The sequence below is a fragment of the Triticum dicoccoides genome, chromosome 2B, assembly GCF_002162155.2.
Source record: "Triticum dicoccoides isolate Atlit2015 ecotype Zavitan chromosome 2B, WEW_v2.0, whole genome shotgun sequence".
Lineage (NCBI taxonomy): Eukaryota > Viridiplantae > Streptophyta > Magnoliopsida > Poales > Poaceae > Triticum > Triticum dicoccoides.
The window spans coordinates 678,272,266-678,287,626 of NC_041383.1; the positions used below are offsets into that span (position 1 = coordinate 678,272,266).

The 15,361-nt window shown below is 50.2% G+C and overlaps 1 protein-coding gene across 1 annotated transcript; it reads right to left on the bottom strand.

Annotated features, from left to right (window-relative positions):
• Window positions 1-994: 994 nt before the first annotated feature.
• Window positions 995-1,825, bottom strand: LOC119368296. The gene has a single exon (XM_037633592.1). The coding sequence runs from the start codon at window positions 1,677-1,679 to the stop codon at window positions 1,149-1,151; it is 531 nt and encodes a 176-aa protein (XP_037489489.1). The 5' UTR covers window positions 1,680-1,825; the 3' UTR covers window positions 995-1,148.
• Window positions 1,826-15,361: the final 13,536 nt, after the last annotated feature.

The window sequence follows — 15,361 nt, forward strand, 5'->3', positions numbered from 1 at the left end:
CTGTACGCGCGCCAATTTGGACAGGGGACGCATTCAGTGATGCAGATGCAGAGCCCATCCGACCGTCCCTGGCATAGGACGACATGCACACGCACGCACAGATGGCTCGACCGATGCAGCAGGATTGCTTGTTTTCACACGCTGATCGACGCTCTGGAATGGAACACCGTGTAGCGTGCAATTGTACATGCGTGTGGGGTGCCTGCTCGCCTGCTCACGACGTGGTACGAGCGGCCATCACCATGCGTCCGCTGCGCACGAGTGGTCACCATGAACGCATGCAGAGCGGACGTCACCACGGAGTACTTTCGCTGCATGCCAGCACGTGTGGCCCAGCCTCGTGCAGTCCGTCCGCGCGAGCGCATACACACGGAAGCGGTCGAAACAGAGCAGCCGCATGCGCGCTGCTCACGTCTCTTCGTCGTCTTCGAACGTATCGACGCTACTGCCACGCCAGCAGAGATCAGATCACCGTGCACCGGCCGGCCATGCCCACCCGTCCCAGCGGCCCACGACGGCTCGCCAGGGGCGCGACACGCGACGGCATGGCGCGCATGTCGGCATCGAACGGGACAGCGGCTTTGCGCGGCGGACGTGCACAAGACAGAGAGAGCTTCGCGAGACGTCTCCATCGCCACGGACGCACGCACATTCGGCTGGCGCCTTCGACCCGTCCCAAGCGGAAAATGACGAGGCGGTGGCGTGCGCGCCGTGCTCTGCCGCCATGGTGCGGACGGAACGGCGGCATGCAGAAACCCGCGCAAACAGCCAAAACTGTTGGCAAAGGACGGCTCAGAGACGCTGGCGCGGTGACGCCGGCTACAGGGCACACGCGCCGCGCCCGGGCGTATCTCTTCTACAGGATACATCTATGCAGATTGAAACGTCGCACAAATCAATCGAGAAACCGATCACCATTGCCGAACCAGAAAGAACTGTGGATGTGGAACCCCATTTCCAAGGCTCGGGGGGAATGGGATTGGGATCAGCTAACACATTCTATTCACAACTTTATTATGTATAATCACGGGCGAGACCCGAAGGGGCCGGGACGACTCAGGGTTACAGGATCACCAACCAACGAGATCCATGGATCATCACAACAGGCACGGAAAGAAAACAACCTAGCCGCGCGCCGGCCGGCGATCTCACCTCACGCCCTCCCGGCGATCGCCTCGGGCGCTGGCGCCGGCGGAAGCGCGCGACTTGCGGTGGCGCAGCGCCTTGATCGGGCCGGGGAGGAACCGCCCCCACCCTCCCGTTTTGGGCGCCAACTTCTCCGCGGAGGCGGAGCTCGACCGCTCCAATGCCGCCGCGTCCTCGGCGGCGTGGCGCTCCTCCTCGCTCTCCAACTCCATTCCCTTGCCGACCGCAGGCTTCCGGAACGAGGCCCAGCCCCAGACCCTGGACCGGCGCCTCTCGTCGGCGCCGATGCCGCCGGCCACGGACCGCGAGCGCCCGATCCGGCGCTCCCGCTCGATGAGGCTGCAGACCCGGCCGACGGAGGTGGAGGACGCTGAGGAGGACGGGGAGGAGGGGGAGGCGCAGGCGCAGGGGCGCGTGCGCGCGCAGTCGGGGCAGAGGCGGAGGAGGCGGTCGCAGAGGCAGTGCGGGCACACGCCGCCGCAGGGCACGGGCGGGTGCTTCCGGCAGCGCGAGTCGTCGCCGGGCATGCCCATGTGTGCGCCGATGGACCGATCCCTCCGCGCCGTCCGTCCGTCCGTTGGGCTGCGATGGATCCCGCTGGCGCTCGCGGTTTCGGAGGGAGAGGGAGTTTTTTTAGGGGGTGGAGGGAGTTGCGGCGTTCGTTCGTTGGCTCGGCTCTAGGGACGCGGGGAAGCAGAGGGTCCGTCTCTCTTATAAGCGGGGCCGGGGCCGGGCCCAGGGCCCACGGACTTCCTCCGGTGAACGGCGTTTTGCTGCGGTTCTTGGAGATCCAAGGGGTACCGCACCGGTTTTCGGTGTGTTCTCCATCTTGCCAACAACCATCGCAGGGGGATAAGATGATGCGCTGGACGCTATATGCTCGTATTGTCGTGCTATGTAAAATGGTGATCAGATTTTTTTTTCGAGATTCAATGCAATTTGCATTAAACAGTGAGCGATGCAAAATCGCTCGCCACTAAAACTGATACACATGGGTCAGACCCATCAGTTACACTGTTTGGCACCACGGCCATCAGCGAGCCCTTCGTCGCGAGGGTGTGCGCTACTTGATTACAGGTTCTAGAGCAGTGCACAATCTTGCACTCAATAAAATTACACACGATGAACATTTTTAAGCGGTCAGCTACAACACCTAGGCAAGAGAGATCAACACTAGTATCATCCAACGCTTCCTTCAGCAGCAGAGCATCAGTTTCCAAGAAAACTCTGCCCATTCCCAAGTCTGACGCCAAGTGAAGAGCAGCTTCAGCAGCTAGCATCTCAGAATGTAGCGGGTTCAGCAAGTTTGGCAGGAAGCCAACAGCACACGCCATCGCCTCACCCACATGATCCCTGAACACAGCCCCAGCCTCCATTGCAGTCGTTTGGTTTGAAAGAGTCATCAATGTTAATTTTAATCCACTCAACCGGCGGTGGATTCCATCGCTGCTGCGGAGTCAGCCCATAATTCGTTGGTTCCAGCTAGATGTCTCGAAACTCGTTCGTCTGATGCTCAATAATCCAAGCAAGCTCTTCGATTCGTCTTCCTTTTCCTCCTTCTCTACGGTTATTGCGCTCACACCACCAGTTCCACATGAGAGTGGCAATAATGGCTTGCTTCTCCCCAGCAAAAGTTGTCAATTTATCCATCATTGTTAAAGCTGTGCTCTGATCCATAAGCAGCAGTCTCTCCTTCTCCAGCCCGCACAGCCTCCAGATCTCCTTAACTTGTTTGCATTTGAAAAGCAGATGGCCCCCGTCCTCCCCATTGGCTTGACAAACAGGGCACCGCATGGAGATATCCAGTCCTCTTCTTTGCAGGTTCATGCAAACAGCCATCGAGTTGTGAGCCAACCTCCACATAAAATGTTTTATTTTACCTGGGACCGTCATCCGCCAGATCTTCTTCCAAGGGGACACTTTGTTCGCTTCCTCAGCCCCTCCATGTTTTTATCATGCATATGCACCCAATATGCAGATTTAACAGAAAACTTGCCCCTTCTTTCAAAGTGCCAGGCCGGCAGATCTTCTAGCTCCCAATTTGTGGGGATTGCCAATATCCAGGAGGTATCTTCTTCATTGAAAGTGGCCCGAACCAGTTCTTCATCCCATGACCCAGCAGCCGGGTTAATAAGCTCTCCGACCTTTGACATAATGTTTGTGCCCCTTGGTGTAGACGGTCGCCTAGTTGTTCCCCTAGGTATCCATGGGTCCTTCCACATATTGATTGACTGTCCATCGCCAACTCGCCAGATGAGCCCCTTCTTCAGGATTTTGATTCCTTGCAAAATACTCCTCCAGGTGTAGGACATATTGTTCGTTTCCTCCACACTCAGCAGATTCCCATCGGGGAAATATTTAGCCCCCAAGACCCGTGCGCATAAAGACTCTGGCCGTTGCAGCATTCTCCATCCTTGTCTCGCAAGCATAGCCATGTTGAAGCTGTGGATGTCGCGGAACCCCAGGCCCCCCTCACTCTTTGGCTTTACCATCTTCTCCCAACTCAGCCAATGAATCTTATTGGATTTATCCTGCTGGCTCCACCAGTATTTACACACCAAGGTGCTGATTTCCTCACAGATGGTCTTCGTCAAGTCAAAACATGACATAGTAAACGTGGGTATCGCCTGCGCCACAGCCTTAATCAGGAGTTCTTTTCCCATCCGAGAGAGTAGCTTCTCCTGCCATCCACTAATTCTTTGCAGAATCCTCTCAACTATGTGCCTGAAAGTCTTGGTTCTTGATTTGCCCACATGAATTGGCATTCCCAGGTATCTTTCATTCAGTGCCTCCTTCTCAATCCCCAGAATGCACATCACATCCTTCTTATCCTTTGCCTGCACATTGGCACTAAAGAAAGCGGCAGATTTATCTTTGTTTATGGTTTGGCCCGAGCTTGCCTCATAAACCTGCAGAATACGTTGGATCTGCTCCACACTCTCTTTATTTGCCTTGAAAAGGATGAGGGGATCATCTGCAAACAGCAGATGGGAAATGCTAGGGGCATTCGGGCACACCTTAATCCCCTGGATCAAGTTGTTCTGCTCAACTTTTGTTAGTAGACACGAAAAAGCTTCCGCGCACAACAAAAAGAGATAAGGGGACAACTGGTCCCCCTGTCTCAGCCCCCTCTCCGGTAACACTTCCTCGGTGAGATCACCATTAATCTTGACGCGATACTTTACTGTCCTCACACACTTCATAATCAGCTCCACAAACCTCCGGTGGAAACCCATTTTGACCATCATAGCTTCCAAGAAATGCCATTCAACCCGGTCATATGCCTTGCTCATATCGAATTTCACCGCAGCATAGGCCTTCCCACTTCTTTTGTTGCGCATATAGTGGATGACCTCGTAAGCGAGCAGTACATTGTCAATTAGGAGCCTACCTGGCACAAAGGCACTCTGAGTTGGAGAGATGATCTCGGGCAATATCACTTTCAACCTTTTTGAGAGAATCTTTGATATGATCTTATAGACCACATTACAAAGACTTATTGGTCTCAGATTCTTGATATAGTCCGGGTTCTTCACCTTGGGGATCAACGTGATGGACGTGTTGTTCCAGTCAGTTGGCATAGGCCCCCCATTTAAAAAAGCTAGCACTTCCTGTGTGATTTTGTCACCCACATCCACCCAGTAGTGCTTGTAAAAAATGGCTGGCATACCATCCTCCCCAGGCGCCTTTAAATCCCTAATGTCCCTCAGGGCCGCCTTGACCTCCTCAGCACTAAACTCTGCCATTAGGCCCGAGTTCATGTCCCTCGTTACCCTGCTCTCCACTGAATTCAGAACCTCATCATGATGTGTTATGCCCTCTGACCTGAACAGCTGCGCAAAATATTTAGTGATAACCTCCTTCTTTTCCTCCTCCTTCACCGCTCAGCTCCCATCTTCACGCCTCAGCTTCCCTATCCTATTAGTTCTCCTTCGCTCTTTAACACTCGCATGAAAAAACGAGGTGTTTCTGTCCCCCTTCCTCAACCAGGTCATGTGTGCATGCTGCTCATAGTAGGTGTTCAGTTGCTCCTCTAGCCTCTCCACTCTATACCGTGCCACTTCCTCCCCTGCCACCTTCTCCTTACTCACCGGCATACGTCTCCATCTCTCCACTTCTTTCCTTGCTCTCTTCAGCCTTTTCTCCAGTCCACCCAAAACGTTTCCACTCCAAGTCTGAAGCTTCCCCGCCACCTGCTTCAGTCCCTCCCTCACACACCGACCACCCTCTGCCATTGTGTGACACCATGCCTCCTTCACTAGTTGATCACACTGCTCCTCCTCCAGCCAACACGCCTCAAACTTAAACTTGTGACTCCCACCTCCTCTCCCTACCTCTCTTGTTGCTCCCTCCCCCTCAGTTTTCTCTGTTGTGATGGCAATGGGTCTATGGTCTGAGTGTCTAGGATCACCATTCACTACCTTGAAACCCTCAAACTGCTTCCTCCATCCCTCATTTGCGACCGCCCTATCCAATCTTTGCTAGATGTAGTTCTCCCATCGGTGGTTGTTATTCCGCCAGGTAAATTTGTCCCCCTCAAACCCCAGGTCCTCTAAACCACATACCTCCAAGGCCTCCCTGAATCTGCCCATGCATGCTGGGTTTTTTCATTCCCGCCCTCCTTCTCGTTAGCAAACAACACCTCGTTGAAGTCTCCCGCGCACAGCCAAGGGAGTGAGACTTGGTTATGAAGGATCCTCATCAGCTTCCATGTGAGATGCTTCTTCTCCGCCCTCGGCTCCCCATACATGCCTGTGAACCTCCATTTGAAACCGTCCTCTTCCTTGATCTCCAGGTCCATATGGAACCTAGAGAAATTTCGCAACTCCACATTTAATCCTCTTCTCCAGAAAGCTGCCACCCCACCTCCTTTGCCCTCACTATCTCGTGACACCATGCATGGCAGCCCGAGAAACCACTTAAATCTCTCCATTTTCTTCGCCTTGAGCTTTGTTTTAGACAAGAACAAAATGTCTGGGTGCTCGGACCTCTGGACGTCCAGAAGTCCATGAACTGTCGGGGCATTTCCCAACCCCCGATAGTTCCACGCCACGATCTTCATTGGCTCTTGCAGGGCTGTGACTGCAGCCCCGCTTCTGTTGGTAGTTCACTGGCCGTTTCCACATTGATCTCCAACCCCCTCTGCCTTTTCGCCTGTATCTCCTCCTCCAGTTCAGTCTCGATCTCCATTGCTGTTGGGTCTCGTTTTGTGCCCACCAAACTCTGCACTCCCTGTTGGGGAACATTGCAAAAAATTATAATTTTTCTACGGTTTCACCAAGATCCATCTATGAGTTCATCTAAGCAACGAGTCAAAGGGAGTGAGTTTGCATCTACATACCACTTGTAGATCGCGTGCGGAAGCATTCGAGGGAACAGTGATGATGGAGTCGTACTCGACGTGATTCAGATCACCGATGACCAAGTGCCGAACGGACAGCACCTCTGCGTTCAACACACGTACGGAACGGACGACGTCTCCTCCGTCTTGATCCAGCAAGGAGGAAGGAGAGGTTGAGGAAGACAGCTCCAACGGCAGCACGACGGCGTGGTGTTGTTGGTGCGGCAGTACTCCGACAGGGCTTCGCCAAGCACGTACGGAGGAGGAGAGGTGTTGGGGAGGGGAGGGGCTGCGCCTTGGCTTGGGTGTTCAGCCCTCCCCTCACCCCTCTATTTATAGGGGAAGGGGGAAGGGGGCCGGCCCCTCTAGATGAGATCTAGAGGGGGGGCGGCGGCCAGGGAGGGGGGCTTGCCCCCCAAGCAAGGGGGGCGCCCCCTCTAGGGTTTCCCCCCCAACCCTAGGCGCATGGGCCCAAGGGGGGGGGGGCGCCCAGCCCTCCAGGGGCTGGCTCCTGCCCCATGCGGCCCATGTGGCCCCCCCCGGGAGGGGTGGCCCCTCCCAGTGGACCCCCGGAACCCTTCCGGTGGCCCCAGTACAATACCGATATGCCCCCGAAACCTTCCGGTGTCCGTATGACAACTTCCCATATATAAATCTTTACCTCCGGACCATTTTGGAACTCCTCGTGACGTCTGGGATCTCATCCAGGACTCCGAACAACTTTCGGTAATCATATACAAGTCTTCCTAATAACCCTAGCGTCGCCGAACCTTAAGTGTGTAGACCCTACGGGTTCGGGAGACACGCAAACATGACCGAGATGGCTCTCCGGTCAATAACCAAACAGCGGGATCTGGATACCCATGTTGGCTCCCACATGCTCCTCGATGATGTCATCGGATGAACCACGATGTCGAGGATTCAATCAACCCCGTATGCAATTCCCTTTGTCTATCGGTATGTTACTTGCCCGAGACTCGATCGTCGGTATCCCAATACCTCGTTCAGTCTCGTTACCGGCAAGTCACTTTACTCGTACCGTAATGCATGATCCCATGATCAAAAACTTGGTCACTTTGAGCTCATTATGATGATGCACTACCGAGTGGGCCCAGTGATACCTCTCCGTCATACGGAGTGACAAATCCCAGTCTCGATCTATGTCAACCCAACAGACACTTTCGGAGATACCTGTAGTGCACCTTTATAGTCACCCAGTTATGTTGTGACGTTTGGTACACCCAAAGCACTCCTACGGTATCCGGGAGTTACACGATCTCATGGTCTAAGGAAGAGATACTTGACATTGGAAAAAGCTCTAGCAAAACGAACTACACGATCTTGTGCTATGCTTAGGATTGGGTCTTGTCCATCACGTCATTCTCCTAATGACGTGATCCCGTTGTCAATGACATCTAATGTCCATAGTCAGGAAACCATGACTATCTGTTGACCAACGAGCTAGTCAACTAGAGGCTTACTAGGGACGTACTTTGGTCTATGTATTCACACGTGTATTACGATTTCCGGATAATACAATTATAGCATGAATAAAAGACAATTATCATGAACAAGGAAATATAATAATAATGCTTTTATTATTGCCTCTAGGGCATATTTCCAACAGTCTCCCACTTGCACTAGAGTCAATAATCTAGTTACATTGTGATGAATCGAACACCCATAGAGTTCTGGTGTTGATCATGTTTTGCTCGCGAGAGAGGTTTAGTCAACGGATCTGCGACATTCAGATCCGTATGTACTTTGCAAATATCTATGTCTCCATCTTGAACATTTTCACGGATGGAGTTGAAACGACGCTTGATGTGCCTGGTCTTCTTGTGAAACCTGGGCTCCTTGGCAAGGGCAATAGCTCCAGTGTTGTCACAGAAGAGTTTGATTGGCCCCGACGCATTGGGTATGACTCCTAGGTCGGTGATGAACTCCTTCACCCAAATAGCTTCATGCGCTGCCTCTGAGGCTGCCATGTACTCCGCTTCACATGTAGATCCCGCCACGACGCTCTGCTTGCAGCTGCACCAGCTTACTGCTGCACCATTCAACATATAACGTATCCGGTCTGTGACTTAGAGTCATCCAGATCTGTGTCGAAGCTAGCGTCGACGTAACCCTTTACGACGAGCTCTTCGTCACCTCCATAAATGAGAAACATGTCCTTCGTCCTTTTCAGGTACTTTAGGATATTCTTGACCGCTGTCTAGTGTTCCTTGCCGGGATTACTTTGGTACCTTCCTACCAAACTTACGGCAAGGTTTACATCAGGTCTGGTACACAGCATGGCATACATAATAGATCCTATGGCTGAGGCATAGGGGATGACGCTCATCTCTTCTTTATCTTTTGCCGTGGTCGGGCATTGAGCCGAGCTCAATCTCACACCTTGCAGTACAGGCAAGAACCCTTTCTTGGACTGATCCATTTTGAACTTCTTCAAAATCTTATCATGGTATGTGCTTTGTGAAAGACCTATGAGGCGTCTCGATCTATCCCTATAGATCTTTATGCCTAATATATATGCAACTTCTCCAAGGTCCTTCATTGAAAAACACTTATTCAAGTAGGCCTTAATGCTGTCCAAGAATTCTATATCATTTCCCATCAAAAGTATGTCATCTACATATAATATGAGAAATGCTACAGAGCTCCCACTCACTTTCTTGTAAACGCAGGCTTCTCCATAAGTCTGCATAAACCCAAACACTTTGATCATCTCATCAAAGCGAATGTTCCAACTCCGAGATGCTTGCACCAGCCCATGAATGGATCGCTGGAGCTTGCATACTTTGTTAGCGCTCTCAGGATCGACAAAACCTTCCGGCTGCATCATATACAGCTCTTCCTTAAGATAACCGTTAAGGAATGCCGTTTTGACGTCCATCTGCCATATCTCATAATCATAGTATGCGGCAATTGCTAACATGATTCGGACGGACTTAAGCTTCGCTACGGGAGAGAAAGTCTCATCGTAGTCAATCCCTTGAACTTGCCAATAACCCTTAGCGACAAGTCGAGCTTTATAGATGGTGACATTACCATCTGCGTCCGTCTTCTTCTTAAAGATCCATTTGTTTTCTATCACTCGCCGATCATCGGGCAAGTCAGTCAAAGTCCATACTTTGTTTTCATACATGGATTCTATCTCGGATTTCATGGCTTCTAGCCATTTGTTGGAATCTGGGCCCGCCATTGCTTCTTCATAGTTCGAAGGTTCACCGTTGTCCAACAACATGATTTCCAGGACAGGGTTGCCGTACCACTCTGGTGCGGAACATGTCCTTGTGGACCTATGAAGTTCAGTAGCAACTTGATCTGAAGTACCTTGATCATCATCATTATTTTCCCCCTCAGTTGGTGTAGGCATCACAGGAACATTTTCCTGAGCTGCACTACTATCCTATTCAAGAGGTAGTACTTCATCGAGTTCTACTTTCCTCCCACTTAGTTCTTTCGAGAGAAACTCTTTTTCCAGAAAGGATCCGTTCTTGGCAACAAAGATCTTGCCCTCGGATCTTAAGTAGAAGGTATACCCAATGGTTTCTTTAGGGTATCCTATGAAGACGCATTTTTCCGACTTGGGTTCGAGCTTTTCAGGTTGAAGTTTCTTGACATAAGCATCACATCCCCAAACTTTTAGAAACGACAGCTTAGGTTTCTTCCCAAACCATAATTCATACGGTGTCGTCTCAACAGATTTAGATGGTGCCCTATTTAAAGTGAATGTAGCTGTCTCTAGAGCGTATCCCCAAAATGATAGCGGTAAATCGGTAAGAGACATCATAGACCGCACCATATCCAATAGAGTGCGATTACGACGTTCGGACACACCGTTTCACTGAGGTGTTCCAGGCGGCGTGAGTTGTGAAACGATTCCACATTTTCTTAAGTGTGTACCAAATTCGTGACTTAAATATTCTCCTCCACGATCTGATCGTAAGAATTTTATCTTTCGGTCACGTTGATTCTCTACTTCATTCTGAAATTCCTTGAACTTTTCAAAGGTCTCAGACTTGTGTTTCATCAAGTAGACATACCCATATCTACTCAAGTCATCTGTGAGAGTGAGAACATAACGATATCCTCCGCGAGCCTCAACACTCATTGGACCGCACACATCGGTATGTATGATTTCCAACAAGTTGGTTGCTCGCTCCATTGTTCCGGAGAACGGAGTCTTGGTCATTTTGCCCATGAGGCATGGTTCGCATGTGTCAAATGATTCATAATCGAGAGACTCTAAAAGTCCATCAGCATGGAGCTTCTTCATGCGCTTGACACCAATGTGACCAAGGCGGCAGTGCCACAAGTATGTGGGACTATCGTTATCAACTTTACATCTTTTGGTATTCACGCTATGAATATGTGTAACATTACATTCGAGATTCATCAAGAATAAACCATTGACCATCGGGGCATGACCATAAAACATATCTCTCATATAAATAGAACAACCATTATTCTCGGATTTAAATGAGTAGCCATCTTGTATTAAACGAGATCCAGATACAATGTTCATGCTCAAACTTGGCACTAAATAACAATTATTGAGGTTTAAAACTAATCCCGTAGTTAAATGTAGAGGTAGCGTGCCGACGGCGATCACATCGACCTTGGAACCATTCCCGACGCGCATCGTCACCTCGTCCTTCGCTAGTCTTTGCTTATTCCGCAGCTCCTGCTGCGAGTTACAAATGTGAGCAACGGCACCGGTATCAAATACCCAGGAGTTACTACGAGTACTGGTAAGGTACACATCAATTACATGTATATCAAATATACCTTTAGTGTTGCCGGCCTTCTTGTCCGCTAAGTATTTGGGGCAGTTCCGCTTCTAGTGACCCTTCCCTTTGCAATAAAAGCACCCAGTTTCAGGCTTGGGTCCATTCTTTGACTTCTTCCCGGCAACTGGCTTACCGGGCGCGGCAACATCTTTGCCGTCCTTCTTGAAGTTCTTCTTACCATTGCCCTTCTTGAACTTAGTGGTCTTATTGACCATCAACACTTGATGTTCTTTCTTGATTTCAACCTCTGCTGACTTCAGCATTGAAAATACTTCAGGAATGGTCTTCACCATCCCCTGCATATTGTAGTTCATCACAAAGCTCTTGTAGCTTGGTGGGAGTGACTGAAGGATTCTGTCAATGACCGCCTCGTCCGGGAGGTTAATGTCCAGCTGGGACAGGCGGTTGTGCAACCCAGACATTTTGAGCATATGCTCACTGACAGAACTATTTTCCTCCATCTTACAACCATAGAACTTGTCGGAGACTTCATATCTCTCGACCCGGGCATGAGCTTGGAAAACTAGTTTCAGCTCCTCGAACATCTCATATGCTCCGTGTTGCTCAAAACGCTTTTGGAGCTCCGGTTCTAAGCTGTAAAGCATGCCGCACTGAACGAGGGAATAATCATCAGCACGTGTCTGCCAAACGTTCAAATCGTCTTGCAGTGCTGGGAGAGTAGGTGGGTCACCTAACGGTGCTTCAAGGACATACGCTTTCTTGGCAGCTATGAGGATGATCCTCAGGTTCCGGACCCAGTCCGTATAGTTGCTGCCATCATCTTTCAGCTTGGTTTTCTCTAGGAACGCGTTGAAGTTCATGTTGACATGAGCGTTGGCCATTTGATCTACAAGACATATTTTGCAAAAAGTTTTAGACTAAGTTCATGATAATTAAGTTCATCTAATCAAATTATTTTGATGAACTCCCACTCAGATTAGACATCCCTCTAGTCATCTAAGTGTTACACGATCTGAGTCGACTAGGCCGTGTCCGATCATCACGTGAGACGGACTAGCCACCATCGGTGAACATCTCTATGTTGATCGTATCTCCCATACGACTCATGTTCGACCTTTCGGTCTCTTGTGTTTCGAGGCCATGTCTGTACATGCTAGGCTCGTCAAGTTAACCCTAAGTGTTTCGCGTGTGTAAATCTGGCTTACACCCGTTGTATGTGAATGTAAGAATCTATCACACCCGATCATCACGTGGTGCTTCGAAACGACGAACTTTAGCAACGGTGCACAGTTAGGGGGAACACTTTCTTGAAATTATTATAAGGGATCATCTTATTTACTACCGTCGTTCTAAGTAAACAAGATGCATAAACATAATAAACATCACATGCAATTATATAAAGTAGTGACATGATATGGCCAATATCATATAGCTCCTTTGATCTTCATCTTCGGGGCTCCATGATCATCTTGTCACCGGCATGACACCATGATCTCCATCATCATGATCTCCATCATCGTGTCTTCATGAAGTTGTCACGCCAACGACTACTTCTACTTCTATGGCTAACGCGTTTAGTAATAAAGTAAAGTAATTTACATGGCGTTCTTCAATGACACGCAGGTCATACAAAAATAAAGACAACTCCTATGGCTCCTGCCGGTTGTCATACTCATCGACATGCAAGTCGTGATTCCTATTACAAGAACATGATCTCATACATCACAATATATCATTCATCATTCATCACAACTTCTGGCCATATCACATCACATGACAATTGCTGCAAAAACAAGTTAGACGTCCTCTAATTGGTGTTGCATCTTTTACGTGGCTGCAATTGGGTTCTAGCAAGAACGTTTTCTTACCTACGAATAACCACAATGTGATTTTGTCAACCTATATTTACCCTTCATAAGGACCCTTTTCATCGAATCCGCTTCAACTAAAGTGGGAGAGACAGACACCCGCCAGCCACCTTATGCAACTAGTGCATGTTAGTCGGTGGAACCGGTCTCACGTAAGCGTACGTGTAAGGTTGGTCCGGGCCGCTTCATCCCACAATACCGCTGAAGCAAGATAAGACTAGTAGCGGCAAGCAAGTTAACAAGATCTACGCCCACAACAAAATTGTGTTCTACTCGTGCAATAGAGAACTACGCATAGACCTAGCTCATGATGCCACTGTTGGGGAACGTTGCAGAAAATTATAATTTTTCTATGGTTTCACCAAGATCCATCTATGAGTTCATCTAAGCAACGAGTCAAAGGGAGTGAGTTTGCATCTACATACCACTTGTAGATCGCGTGCGGAAGTGTTCGAGGGAACGGTGATGATGGAGTCGTACTCGACGTGATTCAGATCACCGATGACCAAGTGCCGAACGGACAGCACCTCCGCGTTCAACACACGTACGGAACGGACGATGTCTCCTCCGTCTTGATCCAGCAAGGAGGAAGGAGAGGATGAGGAAGACAGCTCCAACGGCAGCACGACAGCGTGGTGTTGTTGGTGCAGCAGTACTCCGACAGGGCTTCGCCAAGCACGTACGGAGGAGGAGAGGTGTTGGGGAGGGGAGGGGCTGCGCCTTGGCTTGGGTGTTCAGCCCTCCCCTCACCCCTCTATTTATAGGGGAAGGGGGAAGGGGGCCGGCCCCTCTAGATGAGATCTAGAGGGGGGGGGGGCGGCGGCCAGGGAGGGGGGCTTGCCCCCCAAGCAAGGGGGGCGCCCCCTCTAGGGTTCCCCCCCAACCCTAGGCGCATGGGCCCAAGGGGGGGTGGGCGCCCAGCCCTCCAGGGGCTGGCTCCTGCCCCATGCGGCCCATGTGGCCCCCCGGGAGGGGTGGCCCCTCCCGGTGGACCCCCGGAACCCTTCCGGTGGCCCCGATACAATACCGATATGCCCCCGAAACCTTCCGGTGTCCGTATGACAACTTCCCATATATAAATCTTTACCTCCAGACCATTCCAGAACTCCTCGTGACGTCCGGGATCTCATCCAGGACTCCGAACAACTTTCGTAATCACATACAAGTCTTCCTAATAACCCTAGCGTCGCCGAACCTTAAGTGTGTAGACCCTACGGGTTCGGGAGACACGCAGACATGACCGAGACGGCTCTCCGGTCAATAACCAACAGCGGGATCTGGATACCCATGTTGGCTCCCACATGCTCCTCGATGATGTCATCGGATGAACCACGATGTCGAGGATTCAATCAACCCCGTATGCAATTCCCTTTGTCTATCGGTATGTTACTTGCCCGAGACTCGATAGTCGGTATCCCAATACCTCGTTCAGTCTCGTTACCGGCAAGTCACTTTACTCATACCGTAATGCATGATCCCGTGATCAAACACTTGGTCACTTTGAGCTCATTATGATGATGCACTACCGAGTGGGCCCAGTGATACCTCTCCGTCATAGGGAGTGACAAATCCCAGTCTTGATCTGTGTCAACCCAACAGACACTTTCGGAGATACCTGTAGTGCACCTTTATAGTCACCCAGTTACGTTGTGACGTTTGGTACACCCAAAGCACTCCTACGGTATCCGGGAGTTACACGATCTCATGGTCTAAGGAAGAGATACTTGACATTGGAAAAAGCTCTAGCAAAACGAACTACACGATCTTGTGCTATGCTTAGGATTGGGTCTTGTCCATCACGTCATTCTCCTAATGACGTGATCCCGTTGTCAATGACATCTAATGTCCATAGTCAGGAAACCATGACTATCTGTTGACCAACGAGCTAGTCAACTAGAGGCTTACTAGGGACGTATTTTGGTCTATGTATTCACACGTGTATTACGATTTCCGGATAATACAATTATAGCATGAATAAAAGACAATTATCATGAACAAGGAAATATAATAATAATGCTTTTATTATTGCCTCTAGGGCATATTTCCAACACTCCCTCTTCACACCGCTCTCCCTTGCCGCTTCTGTTCACCCTTCTGTATGTTCTTCCTTTTGCCTGTGTCCCTTCCCCTACCTTCTTGATGTTCCCCTTTTTGTTTTTCATACATATCTCTGCACTTCCAGCCCCCAGCTCGCTTGAGGCAGGGTCTCCTAGGACACCCACCACTCCCTTCTCCTGCGCCACTCC